At 44.8% G+C, this 16,227-nt stretch overlaps 1 protein-coding gene across 1 annotated transcript in view; it reads right to left on the reverse strand.

The window, feature by feature from the left end:
• Positions 1 to 16,227, reverse strand: part of LOC110506519 (zinc finger homeobox protein 3-like) — a 193,809-nt gene that overhangs the window by 70,338 nt on the left and 107,244 nt on the right. Inside the window, 1 exon segment of the mRNA XM_021586186.2 lies at positions 12,974 to 13,205. Coding sequence (XP_021441861.2) covers positions 12,974 to 13,205 — 232 coding nt within the window.

Here is a 16,227-nt window from a genome sequence, read left to right on the forward strand (position 1 = left end):
TCCACCGGATCAGGAGGGATGCCATAAATCTAGCCCAGTCAAACAGCAGGAATGTCCCAGTTTGTCAAAAACAAATACCATCTTGTCTTGGATCGTCACTGGGCAGAAAAAGGGCCTCACATCTGGTTAAATAGAGTCAGCCAGACTTCCACCAAGCCCAGGCCATGGGTACGACTGACTTCAAAATCCAGACTTCCACCCAGCCCAGGCCATGGGCACAACTGACTTCAAAATCCAGACTCCGGCCCTTCTTTAACAAACAGGCCATCACACGGAAACTGCTGTCCAATCAGCAGCCACAGAGCACCACCACATTACCCCACAACACTCTGCATCTAAACATGAATCCTCTATTAGGGCCAATGTTAACACTTTGTTTGAGGTGGGGAGGGAGATTCCCCTGCAGTATGCAGATACTGGGCCAGGAGCTGAAGATGTGCTGTGATCAATAGCCTGCCCAGTGCGGGTAGTGTATAGGTGAGGCCAGAGTGGTCCTTTGAGGCCGGGGGGACAGTGTGAGAATCCCTGTCTCTGTACTGTTGATACCCAGCCTATCCTTGTGGGGAGAAATGTGATGATGGTTGCCGGGGGTAACATGAGACATCCCGAGCTGAGCCAAACACCTGCTCCCCCCTACGGACTGCTGATAGATCGTACTAATGTCACAACCATCACAAACCTGGACTCTCTCTCTCTCTCTCTCTCACCAACTCATATTTCCCCATGTATTTTTCTCCTCACTCATCCATACCCTCCCTCCCTCCTAAGAGAATAATCAGACGCAGGCTGAATCAGTGGCAGGCGTGCAGGCCCACAGGTAAAGGTTGCAGGGTTCACTATTGAATTATTCCTGCTCCTCTCTCATCACTGCCATCTGCCTGGCTGCTATTAATTGATGAAGTGGAGGGACAGACAGCACAAGGCTATGACGCCAACACACATACACGACGCTGTATGTGTGTGTTGGAGAGAGAGAGTGGGTATGGTGTGTAAATCACAAACACACAATCAGACACCACAGTGGTTCTCTCCGCCAGTCATTCGTATCTATCACGGGACATATAATGAATCATCTCTTGCTTTCAGCCAGTGTTTGTTTCATCTGCCTTTATTGTAATGGAGCCTTCAGAGTGTGAGGGCAGATTGGCTGCCGGAGAGGGCATTCTTTACTCCCTGGTTTTGTTCTGCTGTCAGGCTGGGAGAAGCTGGGAGAGTCAGGGCGGCTGAGCTGAGACTGAACTCATCCAGAGCAAAGATCATGGCCTTTGATCTACCAGTGCTCTCTGGGGGGACAAACAGGCCTTATTAAAAAATACTAAATAAAGCTTTCCCTGCCTCCATTCTAAACTTCCCAAACTTCTCCACTCTCTCATGTTGCCTATGGTCAAATTGAGCTGCCTTGATTCTGACAGTGAGTGAACTGCTTGGTCTCGCAACACCAAAACATAGCAACAAATAAAGCGATCTAACGGCGTTTAAGAATTTATTGGCTCTTGTTCCCAGAATACCTGACATAAACAAACAGCGCAATCAATAGCAAATGTATCCGAACAAGGGCCTACTGGGCGTGAGATCAAAATGTGTGTCTTGGGGGAAGTCCAAGTAAGCTACAAAGAAAACTTATCTGCTGATGTCAAATGAAAAGTTACAAGTGCTAGTGATCGGCAGGAGAGGTAGCCACATTACAGACGTATCGTATAGCGATCAAATGTTAGGCTGTGATAGATTTGTGCCTATGTGTTCTGTCCAGGATGGCCTAAAACAGAGCTTTGATTGGATGGGATTTATATGGAACACTTGGCGTTATTGGTGTAGTGTGATTACAGAGCCAGTGAAATGAGTCACACTGGGGAACTGACTGTGATACACTTACATTACAGCATTTCCTCTAAATAAACCAAGATGGCTGCCAAGCCGCTGTCTGCACTAGTGGAACAACAGCCAGCCATGTTGCACATCTGCAAAGACGCTGCAGTAGAATCCTATAAACATTCACCTCGACTAAACTCATAATAACCTAGTCACTAAAAACTCATATATTCTTTTCACACTATCAGAAATGATACAATGAACATGAACTCACTTCTCTCACAAAGCACTTATGGCTTTTCCTCTTCTCCTCTTCTGCTTCCTGTCTGACACTGTTGCTGCTGCTGGTTTAATCAAACCCATCAGAGCCATTCTCTGTACGTCAGCGCATCTATTCTCAGTTCCCCTTTCTGCAACCACAGAGCCTGCAACCCTCTTTGCCCTCAAGCCAGACTGACAGGCCCACAGGAGTGTCTGTGGTCACTCTCTCGCTGAGTGACAGGAAGGCAAGCAGGGCTACCCCCCCGCAGACCCCTCCGGAGTGTGCAACCCAGCACCCTAAACCGCTGCTCCCCACCTCTGCTCAGACATGCAGCAGCAAAGCCTCAGGGCCTGGAAATAGAACTCATTAACACGGTTAGTAAGTAAAAATGAGAAGACTGTCTCCTGATGGACTGTCTATCTTTTGGATCAGCTTTCAAGGAGAGCGTCTGGTAATGACGGGAGCGAGGGAAACCAATATTATAATGCGCCGCCTGTCTCCTCTCTGCTGACGGCGACGCACCTCGTCGGCGGCTGAAATAATGGCCTGAAAACGGGCTCGATGACAGGGAGCGAGGGCCTCTCTCACCCACACACCCGCTAACTCTGTGTGTGTGGACACCTATGTGTGCACTCATTTATGAGTGTGTGCAACATAAAATCCAGTTCAGGTTTACACCCATGTGCCATCCCTGATGCTGAAAAGCCCACACAGAGCACAGCACACATAGTGAACAAACTCAATAGTGTATCTATGTAGAAATCTGATTATGCTAAACTTTTCATGTTAAAAGTTCAGGCTGAAAAGTAGACATTTTGTCTAAACTTTGTTTTTGAATAAAATATCTTTGTAGTTTCTGAGTTCACCCTTCACTTGGCCTCCTCTCACTATCCCTCTCTGTTCCTCTCTTCCCCCTAAAGCCTGGTGCTCTACTGCATAGGCCATCCATTGGGTTGACTGACAGACACACAGTGGGCCAGTCTGTTCACCTGCCAGGCAGAGAGAGGCTGAGGCAGTGCAGCCCGTGGTCAGTGCCATCCAGCCCAGTGCTTAGTGCTCTGGGGTACAGTCATGAAATGCAGGAAGAATGAATATGGACACAGGACGTTTTGATTCATAGTCTATCCCAAAATAGGATTGTGGCTTTCTGGTCAATTTGCTATTGCAGGATGAGCCAGCAGTAGAATATATACAGAGAACATCTATAAACCAGGGGAAAAGAAAATACTTCCTTGTGTGAGTTTGGACAGCAGGGCCATATGAGAGCGACTGTGTAATGTGCACAACTGGAAAGTCTATAAAGTCATTATTTCAGTTTTTTTTATAATAAAAGGCTAGTTTTGTTTAAAAAAAATGAAAGCTAATGTATTTATGAAATTCCTGCCACGTTCTGCGGACAGCAAACAATTTCCTCTGCTCCCTGTGCCCCCGGGTCCTGGATTAGAGGCCAGCCGTCTGACAGGAGCCAGACTGGGCACTGGGCCCCGGGCTCTACTGGGGCCCCTCCTCACCCTACTAACCCTCCTCACCCGCCCTCGCCCAGACCTCATCTCCACTCTGCATCACCGCAATAATAGCCTTTATTAAAACAGCATACAGCAAAAGTCCATTTCAGATTGGACATAATATGGCGTGGAAGAAGGGGCTGGTGGTTAGGGGCTACAATATCCTGTTTCTGGGAAGGTTTACGTAGCATTTTAACAAGCATGAAAAAAGGATGACATTCCAGGGATGGCTGCTGTCCGTCTCCTGTGCTCCTCCTGTCTGTGGGAGGGAGCTGTGCTGCATGCCACACTCGCAATGCCATCGGAGCGTGGCCAGGCTCACCCCTGCTTTCCCCTGCCTTCTTCTCTCACAGCCCCGCCACAGGACCTGCTCCTTCAGGAACACTGTGGGAGCTGGAGAAGGTAAAGCTCCAAGCCCAGCTAATGTGCAGCTCTCAGGGGCAGGCAGGGGGCGAGAGGAAGGGAGAGAACCTGGCTTCTATACTGCATGAGCGTGAGATATTCCAACCCAGTTTAGGTGAGGATGGTTTTAAAGCCCACCATTCCCCCCCACTGTTGACATATCCTGTCAGCTGTCCAAGAGCCTCCGTAAGGGCTGCCAGAGAGCTAGGGGCCCCAGAAGATGAGTGAGGATCTGGTATTTGCCTTATTAGCACATTTTTTTAGGCACAAAGCTCTTTGCCAGCTTTTTTGGGACCATGGAATTATGTATGAGACGGAAAGAGAGAGAGGTGCGTGGGGATAAGAGGGATGCCTCTGTTGTCAGGACAGGGTTTGCTATTAAGTGTGTGACCCTGGAAGCGCACCCCTTTTAGTGAAACAAGCAGCGGGTTTCAAATTGGATTCCGCCAGTATGCAGTAATTCCACGCATCTTTATGCCTCATTTCCATTTGCCCATGCAAACAGCCTGCATGCTCCTCTGCCCACTTGCTAGGCCACACCCACTGGGATGTGCCAGCCAGGCTCTTGTTACTGCGCTTCCTGGTTAGAGACCTGAGTAGCAAGCTCTGCTGGTAGGGTTTTTACCATGGCTACTGCAGTGTCACTATCCAGCCCACCCGTCACCGCTCTATACCCCCCCCTGACTAATGCTACACCCCTGACTGACCAGGCAGGCCCCTGTGTCCTGAGAGACTGGAGACAATGAGTGGAGGATGCTCTGACGGGCCCCGGCCCCAGCCTCCCTCCCAGCCACCTCACAGACAGGGATTTCCTCCTGCGATGAGAGCCAAGCCGTCACAGACCAGTGATCAAGGGCCTGCCATCTGTGACTGAGGCAGATTTACAGCAGGGGCTAATCCACACCGTCAGCCCTGTTTGTTCTCCTTCTCAGCCTCCTCCGCACACACACACACACACACACACACACACACACACACACACACACACACACACAAGTGCAGGCACACACCATAGACTCCCTCTGTGAAACACACACACCCACTCACACACACACACACACACACACACAAGTGCAGGCACACACCACAGACTCCCTCTGTGAAACACACACTCACACTGCTTCCCTCCATATCTGTGGCCTGCTCCACTCCACCACACCTTCACTAGGACCCTAGTCATGGGCAGAAGGGCACCCACCATGCAATAACTATTTAACTTTTCCCTTTTTAAAAGGCATGATCTCATTCTGTTCAGTGCTCAAAAAATAACTTTAGTCCATTAACTGTTATGAAATGAGAAACCCCAATGTGTCAGTGAGTTATATGCCCTGGTGAACATCACTCATAAGAAATAGTGTCATCCAATGCCCGAGTATCACACTAGCTATCAGTCCCCATACACACAATAAAAACCCACACACACATACCTGGAACAAGAGTTTCTCCTCTCGTCTCTTCTCCCCTCCCTCTCTCTGCTAGTGTATCCAGTGAGGTGTCGGTGTCTGGGCTGTGTGCAGTGTGTTAGTACAGGGCAACAGCGGGCTGTGTTCTGTGGCCTCTCCACCCAGGGACAGGGCAGCTGTGTGGCTGGGTGTGGGTGTGGCTGGGGTCCCTCTGAGGCCTCCTTTGTCCCCCCCCGGCCAGCCAGAGAAAGGGTTAAAGAAGACAAATGGAGGCAGATCCACAGAGGAACGTGCTTAAGCAGCAAATTTTCAGAGAAGGGGCAGGAATTAAAAACAATGGCTGCCTTTTATCCCAGCGTTGGTCTAATTGGTCTAATTAATTCATCTCTGCCGCCTTAGCAGCACTCTCCATTGACAGAGGGGAGACATGGCACCAAAAACCTCTGGCCTTCAGATTCCACCCACCCAGCCGCACGCACCCCACAGCTTCCTAAAAACACAGACCTTTCCCCCAGCAAGGCTTCCTGTGTGAGTGCATGTGTGATTACACACCTTGCAAACACTGTCCTAGTCTCTGTGCTGCCTGCATCTGTTTGCAGAGACAAGCCTTCTTGTGTTGTCATCTGTCCGTTTTCCTTTATGACGTCACTCTGGTCTTTGATACAGTGGTCAGGGCTCCTAGGGCTGCTGATTGGAGGCTGCTGATTGGGGGAAGCCTAGTTCCTAGCTAGCTCCTGTGGAGACTAGTAGCCCAGCACCTAACACCAACAGAGCAGCGCTCCAAGCCCAGCAGCAGTCAGGGGAATTACTGCCTAGCTGACCCAGAAATCCAGGGTCAGCTTTGTTTTAACAAGCAGGGGAACCTTCCACCACTTTAGCAACTGTGCCTCGACCACAAGAAAGGGTCCTGCGCCTCCGAAGAGCTAGCGGGGAGGAAATTAAATATTACACCAGGAGGGAATGGTTCAGCTCTAACGGGGGTGGGGGGACTGGGTCATTCACTGGTGCTGGGACAAGGCATTAGGAGGTGAAGCGGTAGTTTGGCAGAAGGGGGGAGGAGTCTAGGAATTCACAACAGTTCATTCTCGCTGATGAAAAGGTATGTTCATTATCAGCGTAATTCGATCAAGGTGCCCGAAGGGGGAGGGGGGGGCGAGAAAAGGCTGACATTCTTTATTACACACTTCATTTCATTTAACGGACCTTTAAAAACTATATATAAAGGAAAATAAAGGGCGAAGGAGAGAGGGAAAACTTTGCCCTGGCTCTTAAAGGGGAGGTGGCGTCCGTTCCAGACGCTCTTGGTCTGCGCCCAGCCTTTTCCTGGCAGAGAGTGTCCGCTGGCCTGTAAGACGGGAGCGAGCAGAGCCTGACTTTGTAACACAATCAAACAGGTCTTCAGCGCTGAGCCTCGCAGAGCTCCGTTTGGCCTCGCAGAGCTCCGTTTGGCCTCGCAGAGCTCCGTTTGGTAAACATCAAGTCACAGGCTATTAAAGGATCCTCTGGCTTTCTAAAGTCCCAGGATGCCAGACTGTTCAGGACCATGACAACAACGGCCCTTAGCATGGTGCATAGCCGCTAACAGAGTCACTAACACAGGATAGGGACTGGGAGAGACATTAGGAGATCTCTATGCTTACGGTTAAAGTACCGGATCATAATGATCTCTGGATGTCTTGATAAAACAACGTCTTGTACACATGAGCAATTCCACCCTTTGACCTTGTGATACGTTTCCAATGAACTCCCCTTGCCTTTCATCAGTGTGTTACAATCAGCCAAACCTAGTGATCTAATTCCTAACAACCCTCCCGTTCTATTTCTCAACCTCTCAGGTCAAAAGTAGCTGAATTACTTTCGGGAAAAAATGAGGTGATTAAATTAATCAACTGAAGGACCTGACAGCAAGGCAATCAAGTCATCTTAAAAGTACACACTTCATGCAGGCATTAACCTTGAACTAAACCCCACTAGCGGCCTGAACAATTATCACAGAGTAGAACGTTTTTTATCCACCATCTTGTAGTGTTTGTCGTGTGTTTACTGTGGGATAATGTGGTCTGGAAGACTGTAGTTTGATGTATCTCCGAAGGGGGGCTGGAGGGAGCACCCCCAGCGTATGTGTACAGTGTGTGTGTGTGTGTGTGTTGCTCTGCCCACACCACCCCCGTGCAGGAGCCCATTACCTAACCTATAGCTAGCCTCATTCAGTTTCTTACAAACGGGGTTATCCATTAACGCACATCGAAGGTTAGGAAAGAAGATATATAAATAAACAGAACCTCAACCAAAAAAAGAGAAAATGAGACTTGTTTGTGAACCACACCACAGCCCCCCTCCTTCCTCTAACACAAAATCCCCAACCCCCCACCCTTTTAACCTAAATGGGCTTCCTCTTGCTTTTACATGTTCACTTGTCCACTGTACTGTAGTCATTAACATATTTGGAGTGCAGTAAGCAGAAAGCTTAATTGTCCTTAATTGCTCGTCTAAATGTGTTCTCTAATGATTTGCCTCAGATCTGTGACTGCCTTTTGCGCAATTTCCCGACCGCTGGCTTCATTATCCCTGCCTCCTTGGAACAAAGCATCTTCAGAGGCCCGGTCTTTTTTTTTACATAACAACACACAGAGTGAGTGTGAGGGAGGGAGGGCAGTGACGGCACTCTGCGGGGGTACACACAATGGAGGCCCTTTGTCAGGGTGCAGAAGTTAAAGTGATTAGAAAACCAAATCTGTGCTAAGACACAGTGTTAATTGACCACTACTCACTCCTTTTTAAATCGGCCCCTAACAAACAACCAATCCTGGCTTTTGTTTGTGCCTTCTACTGCTGCTGCTGTGGGTGTATCTGTTATTGCTGCTTTTCTCCTCCTACCTCTGGCCTGATGGCATCTCTGAATGTGTCTTTATTGGCTGAACAGCAAGGCCCTGTAGCTCCATTCACTGCAGGCAAGGCCTGATCTCAGAATTATTGGTATTATTTCTCAGAAAGCATCCAACTGAATTGTGCATATATAGGAAAAAGGCTGCATTCAGAAATAATTAGTTACAGTTAATTTAGTTTTGACTAGGAAAAAATATTTGAATATACATTTTCTGAATACATGCACTATTCTGAACTAAAAATATATAAATAAACGTAGAGTGTAGGGTTTGTGCCTGACAGAACGGGGGCACAGTAGCTACTTCCTGCCTTCTACCTGTGTGGGAGGAGTTACAGAGGGCAGGTGGCTTTCCTGTTAGATATGCACAGTGTCCCAGCAAAAGTAAAACAATCTAGAGCACGCTGTATTTTGAATCTGAGGTGAAACAGAAAATATATTGTCCACCATTTTATAATCGTTTTACCTGCTTATATCAATATCATAGCACAGACTCAGTGGCATTGGGAGCTGTTTGTCTTGTTTGAATACGATACGGCAAAGACACTTACTCACATTTCAACCACTTACTTTTTAAAATCAGTTTATCAGTATGTTTTTCATTACATTTCCCTTGAAGGGAAAATAACAACAGCAACAGCAGCACAGTCACTGTCTAAAGGTGGCTGGTTCCATGAAAGTAATCAAATTATCTTTGATAATTAACATAAGCACTGCTGCTCATATCGATACCGCAGAGGACATAAAATAAAGCCCACTTTAGTCCCTGTGTGAAGTATTATGAAGCAGTTACAGGTACAGCCAGTAGCTGGTGAGTGTGTCTGTATCCCCTTGTAAAATATAGTAGAGAGTAAGTCCTCCCATTATAGAATATAGTAGAGAGTAAGTCCTTCCATTATAGAATATAGTAGAGAGTAAGTCCTCCCATTGTAGAATATAGTAGAGAGTAAGTCCTCCCATTATAGAATATAGTAGAGTAAGTCCTCCCATTGTAAAATATAGTAGAGAGTAAGTCCTCCCATTGTAGAATATAGTAGAGAGTAAGTCCTCCCATTGTAGAATATAGTAGAGAGTAAGTCCTCCCATTATAGAATATAGTAGAGAGTAAGTCCTCCCATTGTAGAATATAGTAGAGAGTAAGTCCTCCCATTATAGAATATAGTAGAGAGTAAGTCCTCCCATTGTAGAATATAGTAGAGAGTAAGTCATCCCATTATAGAATATAGTAGAGAGTAAGTCCTCCCATTATAGAATATAGTAAAGAGTAGGTCCTCGAATTGTAAAATATAGTAGAGAGTAAGTCCTCCCATTGTAGAATATAGTAGAGTAAGTCCTCCCATTGTAAAATATAGTAGAGAGTAAGTACTCCCATTGTAGAATATAGTAGAGAGTAAGTCCTCCCATTGTAGAATATAGAAGAGAGTAAGTCCTCCCATTATAGAATATAGTAGAGAGTAAGTCCTCCCATTATAGAATTTAGTAGAGAGTAAGTCCTGCCATTGTAAAATATAGTAGAGAGTAAGTCCTCCCATTATAGAATATAGTAGAGAGTAAGACCTCCCATTATAGAATATAGTAGAGAGTAAGTCCTGTCATTGTAAAATATAGTAGAGAGTAAGTCCTCCCATTATAGAATATAGTAGAGAGTAAGTCCTCCCATTGTAGAATATAGTAGAGAGTAAGTCTTCCCATTATAGAATATAGTAGAGAGTAAGTCCTCCCATTGGAAAATATAGTAGAGAGTAAGTCCTCCCATTATAGAATATAGTAGAGAGTAAGTCCTCCCATTGTAAAATATAGTGGAGAGTAAGTCCTCCCATTGTAAAATATAGTAGAGAGTAAGTCCTCCCATTATAGAATATAGTAGAGAGTAAGTCCTCCCATTGTAGAATATAGTAGAGAGTAAGTCCTCCCATTATAGAATATAGTAGAGAGTAAGTCCTCCCATTGTAAAATATAGTAGAGAGTAAGTCCTCCCATTATATAATATAGTAGAGAGTAAGTCCTCCCATTGTAAAATATAGTGGAGAGTAAGTCCTCCCATTGTAAAATATAGTAGAGAGTAAGTCCTCCCATTATAGAATATAGTAGAGAGTAAGTCCTCCCATTGTAAAATATAGTAGAGAGTAAGTCCTCCCATTATAGAATATAGTAGAGAGTAAGTCCTCCCATTATAGAATATAGTAGAGAGTAAGTCCTGCCATTGTAAAATATAGTAGAGAGTAAGTCCTCCCATTATAGAATATAGTAGAGAGTAAGTCCTCCCATTGTAGAATATAGTAGAGAGTAAGTCCTCCCACTATAGAATATAGTAGAGAGTAAGTCCTCCCATTGTAAAATATAGTAGAGAGTAAGTCCTCCCATTATAGAATATAGTAGAGAGTAAGTCCTCCCATTGTAAAATATAGTGGAGAGTAAGTCCTCCCATTGTAAAATATAGTAGAGAGTAAGTCCTCCCATTATAGAATATAGTAGAGAGTAGGTCCTCGAATTGTAAAATATAGTAGAGAGTAAGTCCTCCCATTGTAGAATATAGTAGAGTAAGTCCTCCCATTGTAAAATATAGTAGAGAGTAAGTACTCCCATTGTAGAATATAGTAGAGAGTAAGTCCTCCCATTGTAGAATATAGTAGAGTAAGTCCTCCCATTATAGAATATAGTAGAGAGTAAGTCCTCCCATTGTAGAATATAGTAGAGAGTAAGTCCTGCCATTGTAAAATATAGAAGAGAGTAAGTCCTCCCATTATAGAATATAGTAGAGAGTAAGTCCTCCCATTATAGAATATAGTAGAGAGTAAGTCCTGCCATTGTAAAATATAGTAGAGAGTAAGTCCTCCCATTATAGAATATAGTAGAGAGTAAGTCCTCCCATTGTAGAATATAGTAGAGAGTAAGTCCTCCCACTATAGAATATAGTAGAGAGTAAGTCCTCCCATTGTAAAATATAGTAGAGAGTAAGTCCTCCCATTATAGAATATAGTAGAGAGTAAGTCCTCCCATTGTAAAATATAGTGGAGAGTAAGTCCTCCCATTGTAAAATATAGTAGAGAGTAAGTCCTCCCATTGTAGAATATAGTAGAGAGTAAGTCCTCCCATTATAGAATATAGTAGAGAGTAAGTCCTCCCATTGTAGAATATAGTAGAGAGTAAGTCCTGCCATTGTAAAATATAGAAGAGAGTAAGTCCTCCCATTATAGAATATAGTAGAGAGTAAGTCCTCCCATTATAGAATTTAGTAGAGAGTAAGTCCTGCCATTGTAAAATATAGTAGAGAGTAAGTCCTCCCATTATAGAATATAGTAGAGAGTAAGTCCTCCCATTATAGAATATAGTAGAGAGTAAGTCCTGCCATTGTAAAATATAGTAGAGAGTAAGTCCTCCCATTATAGAATATAGTAGAGAGTAAGTCCTCCCATTGTAGAATATAGTAGAGAGTAAGTCCTCCCATTATAGAATATAGTAGAGAGTAAGTCCTCCCATTGTAAAATATAGTAGAGAGTAAGTCCTCCCATTGTAAAATATAGTAGAGAGTAAGTCCTCCCATTGTAAAATATAGTGGAGAGTAAGTCCTCCCATTGTAGAATATAGTAGAGAGTAAGTCCTCCCATTGTAAAATATAGTAGAGAGTAAGTCCTCCCATTGTAAAATATAGTAGAGAGTAAGTCCTCCCATTGTAGAATATAGTAGAGAGTAAGTCCTCCCATTGTAAAATATAGTAGAGAGTAAGTCCTCCCATTGTAAAATATAGTAGAGAGTAAGTCCTCCCATTGTAAAATATAGTGGAGAGTAAGTCCTCCCATTGTAGAATATAGTAGAGAGTAAGTCCTCCCATTGTAAAATATAGTAGAGAGTAAGTCCTCCCATTGTAAAATATAGTAGAGAGTAAGTCCTCCCATTGTAAAATATAGTGGAGAGTAAGTCCTCCCATTGTAGAATATAGTAGAGAGTAAGTCCTCCCATTGTAAAATATAGTAGAGAGTAAGTCCTCCCATTGTAAAATATAGTAGAGAGTAAGTCCTCCCATTGTAGAATATAGTAGAGAGTAAGTCCTCCCATTGTAAAATATAGTAGAGAGTAAGTCCTCCCATTGTAAAATATAGTAGAGAGTAAGTCCTCCCATTGTAAAATATAGTGGAGAGTAAGTCCTCCCATTGTAGAATATAGTAGAGAGTAAGTCCTCCCATTGTAAAATATAGTAGAGAGTAAGTCCTCCCATTGTAAAATATAGTAGAGAGTAAGTCCTCCCATTGTAAAATATAGTGGAGAGTAAGTCCTCCCATTGTAGAATATAGTAGAGAGTAAGTCCTCCCATTGTAAAATATAGTAGAGAGTAAGTCCTCCCATTATAGAATATAGTAGAGAGTAAGTCCTCCCATTGTAGAATATAGTAGAGAGTAAGTCCTCCCATTGTAGAATATAGTGGAGAGTAAGTCCTCCCATTGTAAAATATAGTAGAGAGTAAGTCCTCCCATTGTAAAATATAGTGGAGAGTAAGTCCTCCCATTGTAAAATATAGTGGAGAGTAAGTCCTCCCATTGTAGAATATAGTGAAGAGTAAGTCCTCCCATTGTAAAATATAGTCGAGAGTAAGTCCTCCCATTGTAGAATATAGTGGAGAGTAAGTCCTCCCATTATAGAATATAGTAGAGAGTAAGTCCTCCCATTGTAGAATATAGTGGAGAGTAAGTCCTCCTGCTCTATATCTTACCTGTATCAGCAGACGGACACTTGCGGATGGTGAATATGGAGCTGAGCTCCTCCTCATCCTCAGGCAGGCCCTTCTGCAGGAGTTGGAGCTTCCTCAGGCTCTCGCTGCGCTGGTGCTTCATGGAGCGCACATGCTGGACCAGGTTGAGCTTGGCCTTGGTGGAGTAGTTACACAGCACACAGTGGTAGTAGCAGGCATCTCCCTCCACCGCGTTCTCCTGATGCTGCAGGTGCTATGGGAGGAGAGCGAGAGAGAGAGAGAGAGAGAGAGATAGAGAGAGAGAGACAAAGAGAGAGGAGAGGGAGAGAAAGGGCTTTTAACTGACGGCAGACAGCTAGCCAGGCACCACTGACTCACTTTCACTCACACAGTTCGCAAATGAACAAATCAATTACCAATCACAGCCCTGTTGTTTAACACCCAGCCCTCTTCCACACTGTTCTGTTTGGACTGAGCCCTGTATCTCTCTCTGTGTCTGGCTGTATCTGTCTATGGACTAACAGGACAGGAGAAGAGAGGGGTGGGAGCCGGGCTGGTCTCAGGGGCCCAGGCGCGGGGTCGAGAGACACACATCACGCACCCCTCAGAGGACCGCAGGACCACAGACCTGGCAGACGGAAGGGAGCATTGATCCCTTTCACTCAAGGGAAGCCTCTCGTCTCTGAGAAGGAAACTCCAAACATCTGCCTTTTCATGCATGGGATGCTAAATATTGATCAGGGCCAGTCAAATCCTCCCTATCACAGCAAGCACCAGGGAAAGAGAGGGAACGCGGAGAGAGAGGGGGGGCACACACACACCACATTCTGAAACTAACTAGAACATTCCTCAACAGGGCAGTGACCTTCAGGGGACAGAGACTCCACAGTATTGACCTATCAACCCCAACATTTCCTCTAAGTGCCCCACACTGACACTCCAACTCCACTGTACCCCACACCCAACACACACCCTATAATGACACACAACGTGCCCCACACAGCACAGTGACACCATCTCTCCCAACACCACACCATGGACCCACACACTAATTACCCCCTACAAGGCCCAATCAATGGCACAATGCCAACACAATATGGCCCTGACTAGGGGATCGGCAGAGGTATTGATAATTATCCTATAAAGCAGGGCCCTGATCATTTCATGTTTACAATGGAAGGGCCAGACTCAGTATGGCCACTGTTCTCACGCCTGTCATGTTCTGTTCATACGGCCCACTCTGGAGTCTAGCTGTGGATTTCTGGGGCTGCAATCAATGTCAATCATCACAAGATGTTTCTTTCTATTCTAATCTTCATGGCCTAGTCTCTTCTGAGATTCAGTGGCTGAGTGGGTGAATGGGCTGAAAACAACAAACACTTCATTTGCCAGATGAGGACTAGATCAGATAATGAATCCAAATAAATGTACTTTCTGTCCATCATTAATGCTCCATTAAAAACTGCCAGGAAAATAAATACATGTAAAAATGTTGATTTTATTTGTAACAATGTCCGGGTTTTCCATGCATGGCTTTAAAAGCTTTTGAGAATTGCATGTATATGCAACAAAAATAAGGCAATTGGAGCTTAGTGGAGATACAATTTGATAGGTAATTATTAATCCTATCCAAGACTATTGCTACTGCAATTCGTCATATCATGTGAACACTGAAAAGGCTATGATAAAAATAACTTGGATACACAATGCAAGCACAAGCAGATTATAAGAAAGATTGCTACATTTCAGTATCGTTTTATTTGAAACAGGCTTCATTTTGAATGTGTGGCTTCATACTGAGAGAGAGGAAAAAATGTCTGTTATCCTGTATCTGCCTCCCACCACGACTCTCTTAATCTCCCATACAGGCCACCCCCCACACTTAGACAAAGGTCGGGAAAAACGAATTGATTAATTAAGAGGAGCCTGAACCGGCTTGCCCTGCATTGAGGCAACATGTTTAGATGGCTGGGAAATGCAAAAGCAATGGAAACATTAGATTTTTAACCACATTACATCTGAATCAGGTGTTGACAGCCTGGGCTGAGAAAAAATAACAATATTATGTTCCCAGAAATGCTCCCATATTTTCTTCTAATGTTTAATTTTCTGGTAATATTGTAATATCGCTATGGGCTTTTCTGGGCAATTGTATTCCATTCTCCCTGGTTTTATATTTCTCACTTCTACACCTAAACGTACATTAGGACACTGCTTCCAGGAAAAGGAAGGGAGTTTTTATTTTTTGCAAGCCCCACAGCTCTGTGTAATAGAATTATTAGGTGATTCTAAAAGGGTCTGTCTCTCTCTCTGTGCTCTCCCTCCTCGCCTCGTTTGAAGCCCTCCATGATGTCATTGAATAGGTGCTGCTGGATATTCTGCTGGTGCGAGCTGTATCCCTCATTTCTCCCCCTCTCCCCCCCCACCCCCCTTCTTTTCCGTTCCCACATATTGCATCAGAGCTCAGGTACAGAGAAATCTGACAGACAGATTTACTCGTAGATAACACCAAATCCATTGTGTGATTGCTGAGCTGAGAAATGGCACACTGTTTTAAAGTCATAGCAGATGTCGAACAAAACAAATGGAGCGAGAGGGACTTCTTACCACATTACGACTCAAGGCTGCAAAAAAGGACAGTGAGTTCACACAAAAAAAAAACAGACGACACCTGACCTAAACTTCAAAGTTGGTTTCAAGAGGTAGAAAAAAAATCCTGGGAGTTTTACAGCTTCCCATAAAAAAAGCAGGATTTATGCAGGAGTGAACCTGAGACTGCCTGGCCTAGAACAGGCTGTATATCACCTCAAACTGACTGGGCTGTAGGCAGGGCCCGACTCAGTCCAAACCAGACCTCATCCCCTCTGTATCACCACCTCTTACAGACCACAGACACCTGTAAGTGTGTTAACAACCACACGTACTCAGCACCGGGCCGTACCAAACAGAGTGTGGGGGTGATGGAGGACTGTTGATATGGGGCCTGATCAGTACAGGGCCAACACAGCAGTGCACCCCCCTCCCCAGACTGGTCCATCTGACCAGTTGTAGGTGGGAGCTCTATATGAGAGACGGGATTAAACAATACCCATGGGAACAGGGGCTCTCTGAAACACCCCCATGCATGCGCACGCTCACAAACACACGGGATCAACATTATAGATGTGAGAGAGTCTAGTGATGCTATCTAGGAGCACACACACACGTACACACAAACGTTGGATGTGAAACACAGTAATGCATTAGACAGGGCCTGTGTCTGTTTCCTATGATCC

This window comes from Oncorhynchus mykiss, chromosome 26 (assembly GCF_013265735.2).
Source record: "Oncorhynchus mykiss isolate Arlee chromosome 26, USDA_OmykA_1.1, whole genome shotgun sequence".
Lineage (NCBI taxonomy): Eukaryota > Metazoa > Chordata > Actinopteri > Salmoniformes > Salmonidae > Oncorhynchus > Oncorhynchus mykiss.